At 46.6% G+C, this 14,790-nt stretch overlaps 1 protein-coding gene across 1 annotated transcript; it reads left to right on the top strand.

Annotated features, from left to right (window-relative positions):
* The first annotated feature begins 13,514 nt into the window (after positions 1–13,514).
* LOC147070530 (uncharacterized) lies at positions 13,515–14,270 on the top strand. The gene has a single exon (XM_085949548.1). The coding sequence runs from the start codon at positions 13,515–13,517 to the stop codon at positions 14,268–14,270; it is 756 nt and encodes a 251-aa protein (XP_085805674.1).
* The last annotated feature ends 520 nt before the right edge of the window (positions 14,271–14,790 follow it).

Below are 14,790 nucleotides of genomic sequence, written 5' to 3'. Positions count from 1 at the left end.
TCCCATAAGGAGTAGTGCTCCCCAGCCGCTCGGTCTGACCCTGGTAGTCAATGCGCCACCGGCGTAAGGATGACGACCCCGGCAAGGCCGAACAAAAGCATGCGACATATTTCATGTGTATAAGTCCCGCAGTTTGCTCTGACAGGTCCCACGACTTCTCAGGGTGAACTGCGGATGAATAAGTCGGTCACTGACCATGAGTATAGGTAATAGGTAATAAAGTATAGGATAAAAATTTGAATTAAATATGTTTAGATAAGGGGATAATTAAATTAAATAGGATGGAAAATATGATCTGAATTGTAAGTGTAAATATGAAATATAAATTGTGATGTAATAGATAAAATAATGTAACAACATGCAAGGACTAATGAGAATAATAAAAGGAGACTTATGGATGGGCGTTATAGTACATAGTAAATAAGGTAATTAAGTTGTATTGTAATAGCTCGATGTCACCACGCATCGCACGTACGAGGCGCAATGATTGTTAACATATGCTCATAGGTCCTGTTGCGAAAACTTCCATTTGCACATATGTGCAATCACAAAGTATAGCAACACGTAGGGCAACCATCGATCCGATTTCAATCACGATCCCGCGTAATCAATTTCCATACTAAAATTCGATTTGTAATAGCTACGGCTGTTCCGCGCGCGGCGTTTCCGAATCGGTATTCCGGCAGCTTTCCTGCTCTGACGTACGACGGCGTCTCTGTCGTACGTGTTTGAAACCGATTTCGCGATCCGATTTGCCACTCTGCAGAGACAGAGCCCCTCTCGCTCGCGTATATGACGGCGTCACGCTCACGCGCGACGGGAGAATCGGATCGATGATTTTGGTCGATCAAGGAGACCGCGTACTGGAATAAGGCGGGGGAAATCTTTGATCGGCGAAGTATGAGTATGTACTAAACAATTATTGCTGCCTATATGTCTGGTTGACGGAATAACATCCGTCAACTAGTCGTAAGTATGTACCGGTGGCGACACCGAGCTGTATTAGATGTTAAGGTAGGAAAGATTGCGCGACAGGCACGCAGATATATTCAATTTAAGTAACGTTCCCTCTAGATATCAATTAATATTAAACTTTCATGTTATAAATAAATTAATGACCTACCGATTTCATATTCTGAGACCAACGTCGAGGAGGTATTCAGGCCGTCGGAGTGCCTCAAAGATTGGCCCTCCAACGGTAGTTGGCCGAAGGATTGGTATGCGCTATCGTAGGCTTGGTGCCACGAATATGCCAATTTGACCACTGGCATGTGAAGCCTTACCATCCAGGCTAACTCAGGAGTGCCCTTGTTTCTGAGTGAGAGGCACCGTCACGCCGCTAGAGCCCACGGGGCCGGCCGCCTCTGTGACGGCCCTCCCTCAGCCATGAGGAGTGTCACCACGCGGGGGGTGTGCTGTATCGATAGGCGATTTGACAACGAATCCGCCGATACCAGGCACTCCTTCGTACGGACATTTTTCGCTTGGCTGGGCCGGAAACAAGGCGCTACTGCTTCTGAAGGTACGTACTCTCAGTACCAGGAGGTACCAGAAAAACGTAAGTGACGCGAGGGCGGTTCCGCCCATCAGGAGGTGCCGCCTAAGACCTATAATTTGGCGTAACCGGTTTTCACATGGATGTTGCGGATAATCGGCCACGGCACGATTTCCGCCAATCTTCATAGTGAAACCGTTACAGATTTTCGCACCCCCCGAAACGTTGGACAAGGGGATGAAATCGGTCAGATCTGTATAAAAACCCGTGATTTTAGAATCCAGCATCAGTCGTTTTCTGCTCTTACTACCCCGAACCTGCGACGGTCGGCGGTATAATTTTTCTCACATTTCGATATACAAGTCTTCGAGGGACTTGAGGGGAGGTACTCGCTGAGGTCCATAATACCTACCGGTTGATACCTACACCCCTATACCTACTGTCAATCTGACCGTTAGGCGAAGTGTCAGGCAGCGACTTAGCCATTTCATCCGCGTTATAATTTCTGTTTTATTGGACCGGGTTTCCAACCTTTTCGACACAGTGCCCCGTGCTCGCGTAATCTCGCCTACCGATAAAAAAATAAATTAGTTCTTAAATAATTAAATAATAAATGTGTTGGTTTATATAATTAGTTATTATATAATAAATAAGACTTTTTTTAATATTTTGTGGTTTCCGACCTTCATAATTCGAACTTTATAACTTCTGGTGGTCGCGGAACCTAATAAATTGACTTGATACAGTGAATAGTTCTTTTTATTTGGCTATAATATGGTGCCTACCTGTTCTTCCGACATTCGAATGTACCTCCACTCCAGGCCCGGAGCTAGCCGAGGATTCGGAGGCCTACATCGTGGCGCCCAACTTAATGGTGCTGTCCAGGTCGCATAAACCTGGCCGGATCCCAGACCCTGAGATCCTCTACAGCATCACAAATATAGAAATAAACAGTAAGTAGCTCGGGTCGCGTCAAAGTTGGCGGCGGCCCCTCTGTGTTAACTAACCCCAGTAGTTATAGCGCTGATTCTGGCACCCCGTATCTAACCCGTAGTTTGAATTGCAAGGCTGAGACTGGCCGCCTAAAACCTAAAGTCAGTAACGATAATTCATATACCGCCACCAGTAATCGTAAGTGTAAAATAAATAGTGATAAGTGTATTTTAATTAACGATGTATGTTATAATGTTGAGTGTGATATAGCTAGTGTAAGTGTTGATAATATAAGTGCTGTAAAAAGTGATGACCCTGTAAATAAAACGTGTAATATAGATAGTGTAAATACAACTACCGGCGACGACGCGAAGCTGTTCGATGGCGAGTCGGCAGTGCGGAACGCCACCGTAGTCGGCGACGAAGCATCAGCGGGGGTATACAGTGTCTGGGGGGGGGCCACTCCCATTTTAAGGGGTGGCCACCTTCTCACACTGCCTTTCCGCATAGAAGGAGACGAGAAAGAGTATGATGCCGTCGTTGACACGGGAGCGACGCACACTTTGCTGCGTAGTGATCTATTCCTCCAGGAAATAGTGCCGCGTGGGAAACCACAATCTTTAGTTACGGCCGGGGGGGGATCACTGCGTACCGAAGGGGTTGTCACCGTAAAGGGCTTCCTACGGGATAGCCCGATAGTGGTGCAGGCACTCCTAGTCAAGGACCTACATGTCCCATTTTTAATCGGACTGGATTGGCTGGAGGCGCAGCAGGCGGTGGTCGACATGAAGCGCCGCTGCATCCACTACGGTGACGACCTGCGACAGACGCTGTACAGCAGGACCCTTCGGAAGCCCTTACCGGGTGGTCCGATTCAGACAGCGGAACTAGCGCCCGGAATCCCCGATTCGGCCCGCGTCGCCTTGACGAAAGTCTTGGAGGACTACGCGGACCGTTTTGCAGAGACCGGCCCCTTGTGTCGAACAACGGAAGTGAGGGTCTTCCTGAAGAACCCCACTCCGTTCCGTCTTGGTCCCTTCCGTCAGTCGGAACAAAAGAAACGCCAGATACAGGAAGACGTCGAGCAGATGATGGCAGACGGAGTGATTGAACCGAGCTCCAGTCCATATCTGAGCCCAGTGGTACTGGTACCGAAGAAGGACGGTTCTACAAGGTTTTGTGTGGATTATCGGCGGCTGAATTCGCAGACGGAGGACGAGGCGACTACGCTACCGTTAATCCTAGAGACCTTGAAGGACCTAGGAACCGCTAAGGTATTCAGTTCACTGGATCTCCGCCATGGTTACTGGCAGCTCAAGTTACATCCAGAAACCAAACCTTTGACGGCCTTTGCGACAGCTGACGGCGGCTGCTACCAGTTCCGCGTCCTCCCATTCGGGTTGAAGCAGGCTGTGGGAGCATTTCAGCGCCTGATGTCGCAAGAGGTCCTGATTGGTTTGGTGAACAAAATCTGCCTCGTCTACCTCGACGATATTATTGTGTACAGCAATAATTGGGAAGAGCACGCGCAGCACTTGAGGCTCGTGTTCGAAAGATTGCAATTCCACGAATTGCGGGTCGCCCCGAAGAAATGCCAGATTGGAAGGCAAGCTGTGGATTACCTGGGTCATCATATCACGGAGACGGGTAATGAGCCCCAGGAACACCACCTTGCTGAAGTGGAATCGGCTGCGGTGCCAAAAACGAGGCGAGATGTGCGCGCTTTTCTGGGCCTGTGTAACTGGCTCAGAGAATACGTGCCGCGTTTTGCTGAGATGGCGGTACCGCTGACGAAGCTGCTTCGCACAACTGTGCGATTTCGGTGGGACGACGAAGCGGAGGTCGCCTTTCGTCGAATAAAGGACGCTTTAAAGCAGCCTTTGAGATTGGCTAGACCCGATTTTGAGAGGCCCTTCTGCCTCCAGACGGACGCCAGTGGGCATGGCATCGCGGCCGTATTGTTCCAACCACGGGACGATGGCGGGCGCGATGTCATCTCCTACGCGAGCAAGCGCGTCAACGAAACGGAAGCTCGTTATCATATTAACGAACTGGAAGCCATGGCCGCCGTATGGGGTATAACCAAATACCGCGGCTACTTGGAGGACAGAAAGTTTAAATTGATAACGGACAACCAGGCGTTGACGTGGTTGAACACCGCCAAGAACCAGAAGGGTAAGCTCGCTAGGTGGGCGATTCTGCTCTCGGAATACAATTTCGAGATCGAACACTGCCCCGGCAGTGAGAACCATCTAGCCGATCACCTCTCAAGATTTCCGCAAGGACCAGCGGGTGCTACTCTTAGTCCGGAAGAGGAATGCGCCCGTATTGAGGCACCGACGAGACGAACGGAAGCTACGGCGATGTTACTAGTCATGGTAAACATCCGGGAGGAAGTAATTGAGAAGCAGAAGACCGACCCACGCACTATGGCGACAGTCGCGCTTTTCAATTCTCCCGACAATGCGGGAAGACGACCCGCCGGACTAGCCGTAAGGGACGGAATGCTGGTAAGGATTAGCAGTCGGATGGATCCGCAGCTAGTCGTACCAGCCGGCACAAGGGAAGACGTGATGAGAGTATACCACGACCAGAGCGGGCACCCAGGTGCCGCGGAAACCGACCGCTCTATAAAGGAGTGGTATCACTGGAAGAAGAGACGGCGTGACGTCGAAAGATACGTCCGTAGTTGCGAGGTGTGCGCCACTCGGAAGAGGGCTGCCCCGCAACCTCCGGCACCTCAGACGTCGCATATGGAAGCAGTGAGGCCATGGGAGATCCTGGCGTTAGATTTGATGGGACCATACCCAACGACCAGTCGTCGCAACAAATATTTGCTTGTGATGACTGACATGTTCTCCCGATGGGTGGAAGCCTTCGTGATGCGATCCGCGACGGTGTCGGCGATCTTACCATATGTGGAAAATCAGATCCTGAAACGTTATGGTTATCCGCGAGCGATTCTGACGGATAACGGGACTCAATTTGATCATCCCAGGTGGCGTATGGCTTTGGAAAAATGGGGAATAAAGCATTGGACAACGGCGATTTATATGCCGCGCTGTAACCCCACCGAACGCCGAAACCAGGAGATCAAAAAGGGTCTCCGTGTCCGTCTAGCGAGCAATGACCATGACAAATGGGATCTGCACGTTCCGGACATTATGTACGATCTCCGATGCCGGAGGAGCGCCGCGACTGGGTTTTCGCCCGCGGAAGTGCTATGGGGGTTCCCGATCTGCCGACCGGGACACTTCAGCAACCCACTGCGGACAGAACTCGACGACGAGGTCCGGTTAGATAGGGAGGAGATGAACGCGGCGGTATCGGCCAACCAAGCGGCGTACTTCAGAAGGCGAGGTACCGAGCCGACCACCGGTCCGCTGACGTTCGAGACAGGTGACCGGGTGTATACGAAGGAGCACCCGAAGAAGAGGCCAGGCGCATGCGCCGGCCTAGATGCAAAATGGAGTGGACCACACACGGTCATAATGAAAGTTGGTCAAACACAATACTTTGTGAATCGACGTGGCAGGCCCTATAAATTCCACGTCGATCAACTCCGACGTTATCTGCCTCCTGTGGCCACGGGAGCCGAGGTAACTGACGAGAGGGCAGACGATTCGGTGACGCCCCCAGCGCCACCGGACGTCACTTCCGCGATCTTGGGTGACGGTACCGAACCGGTCGGACCGTCGCATATCCCAACAGCGGAAGACGAAGTGCGAGGAGTCGACTTCGAAACGGACGATGAGATTGGGGAAACCCAAGGAGGGGATGGCGTGGATGGCATAGTCGACCCCGCGCCATCCGGGGAGTATCGCCCAGAGGAGATGGGGTACGATACGAGGGGACGCTCGTCACCAAGACCGGCGTCTCCAGAAAACCTCGAAGCTGACGACGGCACCACGGTGCCCGGTGTCGGCAGGAGCCTTGGAGACCGAAAGGACGCGTTGGACGACGTCTTAGACGACGCCCCTTTCAGGTCAAGGCCTCCCAGACGAGAGTTCCGCTTGGCGGGACGCACGGGGAAACGGCGCCAAAAAGGGTCCGTTCTCCCGGCGTCCGCAGACGTACGGTAGGAGTCCCGAGCTATACGCCGTGGTTTACTACCGCTATCCTGATGCGCGCAAGAAGAGTCACGCACGTAAGGCAAATAGCTATGGGACGAAGGAGTGCACGCCTTCGCCCAGTAAAGCTCTCCAACTGAAAGCACTTACGTGACGTGACAGCAAAGACACCGCGCGCAGAAAGGGGACCGAGGCCCGGGGTAGCGGAGTGCTCACACGGGTATACGTTGGGTTCCACCGCGTCGAAATGGAGGAAGCGGAACGGCGATTAATTCTTTTGTTTTCTTTGTCTTGTTACTAAACCCTAACACGCATGTATAATTCTTGTCCTTTCTTTTTTTCGCTTGTGTTGTAAATAAACCCCTATATGTACGTCTGACGTCGAGGATACGACCGGGGGAACCTCCCTGGCGTATGATCTGTAGGTCCCAGAACGGGCTGCCTGGCTCACACCGGGAAACCTGTACGCCCAACCCTGACGAAGGACTGGGGGAAGGATGCTTCCTTAAGCTCTTGTCCTGACCAACACTCCTCGTCAGGAGGGTAACAGGCAGACTATTTCGTCACCAGCAGCCCGGGAATGAATTATTCTCTAATCCATAATTGCATTGTATAAAATTTCTCTTTGTTTTTCTTCTCCCATATTCTTGCACCCGACTCTGGGCAAATAATAAATATAAAACATAATTACCCCTCACTGTCATGTGCATGCCGTAGTGTTACGAATTATTTTAGGTATTTTCTTTTGTACGTTTTATCATTATTTTTTTTTTTGAGCATGTTTTGTTTCGTGAGGCGGAGCCGAGGGGGGGCCGGTGGCTAGTTGAGGTCAGATCCTGGCGGTGGTTTTGCTTTGGTTGGGGGGATTTGTCACGCACTGATTTTTCCGCCCCTGTGGGGGGCGCTCCCATAAGGAGTAGTGCTCCCCAGCCGCTCGGTCTGACCCTGGTAGTCAATGCGCCACCGGCGTAAGGATGACGACCCCGGCAAGGCCGAACAAAAGCATGCGACATATTTCATGTGTATAAGTCCCGCAGTTTGCTCTGACAGGTCCCACGACTTCTCAGGGTGAACTGCGGATGAATAAGTCGGTCACTGACCATGAGTATAGGTAATAGGTAATAAAGTATAGGATAAAAATTTGAATTAAATATGTTTAGATAAGGGGATAATTAAATTAAATAGGATGGAAAATATGATCTGAATTGTAAGTGTAAATATGAAATATAAATTGTGATGTAATAGATAAAATAATGTAACAACATGCAAGGACTAATGAGAATAATAAAAGGAGACTTATGGATGGGCGTTATAGTACATAGTAAATAAGGTAATTAAGTTGTATTGTAATAGCTCGATGTCACCACGCATCGCACGTACGAGGCGCAATGATTGTTAACATATGCTCATAGGTCCTGTTGCGAAAACTTCCATTTGCACATATGTGCAATCACAAAGTATAGCAACACGTAGGGCAACCATCGATCCGATTTCAATCACGATCCCGCGTAATCAATTTCCATACTAAAATTCGATTTGTAATAGCTACGGCTGTTCCGCGCGCGGCGTTTCCGAATCGGTATTCCGGCAGCTTTCCTGCTCTGACGTACGACGGCGTCTCTGTCGTACGTGTTTGAAACCGATTTCGCGATCCGATTTGCCACTCTGCAGAGACAGAGCCCCTCTCGCTCGCGTATATGACGGCGTCACGCTCACGCGCGACGGGAGAATCGGATCGATGATTTTGGTCGATCAAGGAGACCGCGTACTGGAATAAGGCGGGGGAAATCTTTGATCGGCGAAGTATGAGTATGTACTAAACAATTATTGCTGCCTATATGTCTGGTTGACGGAATAACATCCGTCAACTAGTCGTAAGTATGTACCGGTGGCGACACCGAGCTGTATTAGATGTTAAGGTAGGAAAGATTGCGCGACAGGCACGCAGATATATTCAATTTAAGTAACGTTCCCTCTAGATATCAATTAATATTAAACTTTCATGTTATAAATAAATTAATGACCTACCGATTTCATATTCTGAGACCAACGTCGAGGAGGTATTCAGGCCGTCGGAGTGCCTCAAAGATTGGCCCTCCAACGGTAGTTGGCCGAAGGATTGGTATGCGCTATCGTAGGCTTGGTGCCACGAATATGCCAATTTGACCACTGGCATGTGAAGCCTTACCATCCAGGCTAACTCAGGAGTGCCCTTGTTTCTGAGTGAGAGGCACCGTCACGCCGCTAGAGCCCACGGGGCCGGCCGCCTCTGTGACGGCCCTCCCTCAGCCATGAGGAGTGTCACCACGCGGGGGGTGTGCTGTATCGATAGGCGATTTGACAACGAATCCGCCGATACCAGGCACTCCTTCGTACGGACATTTTTCGCTTGGCTGGGCCGGAAACAAGGCGCTACTGCTTCTGAAGGTACGTACTCTCAGTACCAGGAGGTACCAGAAAAACGTAAGTGACGCGAGGGCGGTTCCGCCCATCAGGAGGTGCCGCCTAAGACCTATAATTTGGCGTAACCGGTTTTCACATGGATGTTGCGGATAATCGGCCACGGCACGATTTCCGCCAATCTTCATAGTGAAACCGTTACAGATTTTCGCACCCCCCGAAACGTTGGACAAGGGGATGAAATCGGTCAGATCTGTATAAAAACCCGTGATTTTAGAATCCAGCATCAGTCGTTTTCTGCTCTTACTACCCCGAACCTGCGACGGTCGGCGGTATAATTTTTCTCACATTTCGATATACAAGTCTTCGAGGGACTTGAGGGGAGGTACTCGCTGAGGTCCATAATACCTACCGGTTGATACCTACACCCCTATACCTACTGTCAATCTGACCGTTAGGCGAAGTGTCAGGCAGCGACTTAGCCATTTCATCCGCGTTATAATTTCTGTTTTATTGGACCGGGTTTCCAACCTTTTCGACACAGTGCCCCGTGCTCGCGTAATCTCGCCTACCGATAAAAAAATAAATTAGTTCTTAAATAATTAAATAATAAATGTGTTGGTTTATATAATTAGTTATTATATAATAAATAAGACTTTTTTTAATATTTTGTGGTTTCCGACCTTCATAATTCGAACTTTATAACTTCTGGTGGTCGCGGAACCTAATAAATTGACTTGATACAGTGAATAGTTCTTTTTATTTGGCTATAATATGGTGCCTACCTGTTCTTCCGACATTCGAATGTACCTCCACTCCAGGCCCGGAGCTAGCCGAGGATTCGGAGGCCTACACTAACCTAACCTAACCTAACCTAACCTAACCTAACCTAACCTAACCTAACCTAACCTAACCTAACCTAACCTAACCTAACCTAACCTAACCTAACCTAACCTAACCTAACCTAACCTAACCTAACCTAACCTAACCTAACCTAACCTAACCTAACCTAACCTAACCTAACCTAACCTAACCTAACCTAACCTAACCTAACCTAACCTAACCTAACCTAACCTAACCTAACCTAACCTAACCTAACCTAACCTAACCTAACCTAACCTAACCTAACCTAACCTAACCTAACCTAACCTAACCTAACCTAACCTAACCTAACCTAACCTAACCTAACCTAACCTAACCTAACCTAACCTAACCTAACCTAACCTAACCTAACCTAACCTAACCTAACCTAACCTAACCTAACCTAACCTAACCTAACCTAACCTAACCTAACCTAACCTAACCTAACCTAACCTAACCTAACCTAACCTAACCTAACCTAACCTAACCTAACCTAACCTAACCTAACCTAACCTAACCTAACCTAACCTAACCTAACCTAACCTAACCTAACCTAACCTAACCTAACCTAACCTAACCTAACCTAACCTAACCTAACCTAACCTAACCTAACCTAACCTAACCTAACCTAACCTAACCTAACCTAACCTAACCTAACCTAACCTAACCTAACCTAACCTAACCTAACCTAACCTAACCTAACCTAACCTAACCTAACCTAACCTAACCTAACCTAACCTAACCTAACCTAACCTAACCTAACCTAACCTAACCTAACCTAACCTAACCTAACCTAACCTAACCTAACCTAACCTAACCTAACCTAACCTAACCTAACCTAACCTAACCTAACCTAACCTAACCTAACCTAACCTAACCTAACCTAACCTAACCTAACCTAACCTAACCTAACCTAACCTAACCTAACCTAACCTAACCTAACCTAACCTAACCTAACCTAACCTAACCTAACCTAACCTAACCTAACCTAACCTAACCTAACCTAACCTAACCTAACCTAACCTAACCTAACCTAACCTAACCTAACCTAACCTAACCTAACCTAACCTAACCTAACCTAACCTAACCTAACCTAACCTAACCTAACCTAACCTAACCTAACCTAACCTAACCTAACCTAACCTAACCTAACCTAACCTAACCTAACCTAACCTAACCTAACCTAACCTAACCTAACCTAACCTAACCTAACCTAACCTAACCTAACCTAACCTAACCTAACCTAACCTAACCTAACCTAACCTAACCTAACCTAACCTAACCTAACCTAACCTAACCTAACCTAACCTAACCTAACCTAACCTAACCTAACCTAACCTAACCTAACCTAACCTAACCTAACCTAACCTAACCTAACCTAACCTAACCTAACCTAACCTAACCTAACCTAACCTAACCTAACCTAACCTAACCTAACCTAACCTAACCTAACCTAACCTAACCTAACCTAACCTAACCTAACCTAACCTAACCTAACCTAACCTAACCTAACCTAACCTAACCTAACCTAACCTAACCTAACCTAACCTAACCTAACCTAACCTAACCTAACCTAACCTAACCTAACCTAACCTAACCTAACCTAACCTAACCTAACCTAACCTAACCTAACCTAACCTAACCTAACCTAACCTAACCTAACCTAACCTAACCTAACCTAACCTAACCTAACCTAACCTAACCTAACCTAACCTAACCTAACCTAACCTAACCTAACCTAACCTAACCTAACCTAACCTAACCTAACCTAACCTAACCTAACCTAACCTAACCTAACCTAACCTAACCTAACCTAACCTAACCTAACCTAACCTAACCTAACCTAACCTAACCTAACCTAACCTAACCTAACCTAACCTAACCTAACCTAACCTAACCTAACCTAACCTAACCTAACCTAACCTAACCTAACCTAACCTAACCTAACCTAACCTAACCTAACCTAACCTAACCTAACCTAACCTAACCTAACCTAACCTAACCTAACCTAACCTAACCTAACCTAACCTAACCTAACCTAACCTAACCTAACCTAACCTAACCTAACCTAACCTAACCTAACCTAACCTAACCTAACCTAACCTAACCTAACCTAACCTAACCTAACCTAACCTAACCTAACCTAACCTAACCTAACCTAACCTAACCTAACCTAACCTAACCTAACCTAACCTAACCTAACCTAACCTAACCTAACCTAACCTAACCTAACCTAACCTAACCTAACCTAACCTAACCTAACCTAACCTAACCTAACCTAACCTAACCTAACCTAACCTAACCTAACCTAACCTAACCTAACCTAACCTAACCTAACCTAACCTAACCTAACCTAACCTAACCTAACCTAACCTAACCTAACCTAACCTAACCTAACCTAACCTAACCTAACCTAACCTAACCTAACCTAACCTAACCTAACCTAACCTAACCTAACCTAACCTAACCTAACCTAACCTAACCTAACCTAACCTAACCTAACCTAACCTAACCTAACCTAACCTAACCTAACCTAACCTAACCTAACCTAACCTAACCTAACCTAACCTAACCTAACCTAACCTAACCTAACCTAACCTAACCTAACCTAACCTAACCTAACCTAACCTAACCTAACCTAACCTAACCTAACCTAACCTAACCTAACCTAACCTAACCTAACCTAACCTAACCTAACCTAACCTAACGGCTACTTACAGGACAGACAAGTCACGCTCAGATACGCAGGAGAGGAGGTCGTTAGGAAACAGACAGCAGGCTGCATACAAGGCTCAACCTGCGGACCAACCCTCTGGAACATTGCCATTAACGATCTTCTCACAATAAACATTCCAAACAACGCACACATACAAGCATTCGCAGACGACGTACTTATCACGATCGCTGCTGATGACATACAAACACTTGAAACAACAACCAATGACATACTAAAAAGGACACTTGAATGGGGAAATAGCACTAAACTCACATTTTCTGACACAAAAACACATATTATGTTCATGTCCAAACGCACCATACAACCACCAAACATTACATGGAAAGGACAAAAGAAAGATCTTGTTGACTCATTCAGAATACTGGGAGTAGTTCTAGACAGACACTTTAACTGGTCAAAACACACAGAATACACATGTAAAAAAGCTACACAAATTGGCAAGCGATTCATGAGGGCTGCACGAGCAACGTGGGGAGCCTCCCCAGAGGTCATAAGAATCATATACATGGGAGCAATCGAACCCACAATCACTTACGCAGCATCCATCTGGAGCAACGCCACACACAAAAAATCCATACAAAAAAAACTAAACACAACTCAACGTCCCTTTGCAATTTCGATCTGCAAAGGGTACAGGACCATATCACTCACATCCGCCCAAGTACTGGCAAACACCACCCCTCTAGACCTAAAAATACAACAACTCGCCGAACTATACCGCATAAAAACGCAACATACTTTACCCAAACATCTTCCAACTGACAGAACATATGAAAACAAAATACACTACACAGAACTACCCCACCCAGGCACCAGACACCTTGAAAACATAGAACACACAGAAACCACCGACCACAGCGCACTCACTGAACACAACGCAACGGGTTTGGAGATCTACACAGACGGCAGCCGCATCGATGAAAAAGTAGGGGCAGCTTTTGTCGTTTACAAATGTGGAGCATTTATTGCAAAACGAAAGTTAAGGCTTGAAAGCTACTGCACTGTTTTTCAGGCAGAAATGCTAGCCATCAGAGAATCCCTCGATTGGACACTGGTTAATTCCAGCAAACATCACCCCACCGAGGTGATCATATACTCTGACAGCCAATCCAGTCTTGTAGCTCTCCAAAACCCTTCATCGACACACCCACTCGTAAGAGCTAGCCTGACATTATGCTCACTCCTGAGAAACATTAACATCACCCCCAGGTTCATCTGGATAAGGAGTCACATTGGCATAGCCGGAAACGAAGAGGCAGATAAATACGCAAAACAAGCCACCACAGACAAAAGACCCACCACTTACACGAAATTCCCTCTCACGTTCGCAAAGAGGAAATTAGAAGATGACACCACATATCTATGGAACAAAAGATACACTGAATCCACCACTGGATCGACAACAAAAATATTCATACCAGACATAAACTCAGGAAAACACTTCACACACAACACCACACTCAATCATGAACTCACACAAATGCTGACGGGCCACGGGGCAATGAGAGCCTACCTGAAAAGGTTTAAACTGAGAGCCGACGATCACTGTCCATGCGATGGAGTCGTGTCTCAGACAGTCAAACACATATTGGCCGATTGTCCTATACTTGAGAAAGAAAGGTGGACCCTCGGGGTACAGTGCCACCAGCAAAACATCACAATAGACTTATCAAAACCAGACAAAATACTAAACAACAAAACAACACGGAAACTATTCACTGAATACCTAACAAAAGCCATCAAAAAAATAAAGACAGTAAACGGAGGAACATAAACACAAACACAACACAGCACAGAAGGCACACACCCTCACAGTCTCATATCAATATAATGTATACTATTATTTTACTCTGTTATAATAACTAAAATTATTTCTGTGCTTTTTATATCATTAATTAACACATCTTTATTATTATTTATATTTTATATATCTCTGTATTTTTATCTCATTACTTTAACACAAATTTTTATATATGCTTTTCTTTTCTTTTATATTTTATACTTTAATATCTTATATATCTCTGTACTTTTTTCTTTAACTTTTTACTTTAACACATATTTTAATATTCTTTATATTTTATATTTTCTTTATGTTTACAATACTGTGCTTAACTGTAAATTATGTAAATGAAATATGAATAATGTAATACTTAAGTAATAACCCTTGTACGAAAAAGCAAGGAATTCAATAAACGAATTTAAAAAAAAAAAAAAAAAAAAAACCTAACCTAATCACATGACCCGGCTCACGGCTAGCTCAATAATGCTACCGGGCCGTCACTGAGGAGACTAGT

Source organism: Rhyacophila brunnea, unplaced genomic scaffold (assembly GCF_057557595.1).
Source record: "Rhyacophila brunnea isolate RB1 unplaced genomic scaffold, BYU_Rbru_1.0 scaffold_22, whole genome shotgun sequence".
Taxonomy (NCBI): domain Eukaryota; kingdom Metazoa; phylum Arthropoda; class Insecta; order Trichoptera; family Rhyacophilidae; genus Rhyacophila; species Rhyacophila brunnea.
This window is presented reverse-complemented; position numbering and strand designations above follow the sequence as displayed.

What these genes read in the sequence shown, in the direction of transcription:
- LOC147070530 (XM_085949548.1), top strand. Translation starts at nt 13,515, where the DNA reads ATGCTAGCCATCAGAGAATCCCTCGATTGGACACTGGTTAATTCCAGC.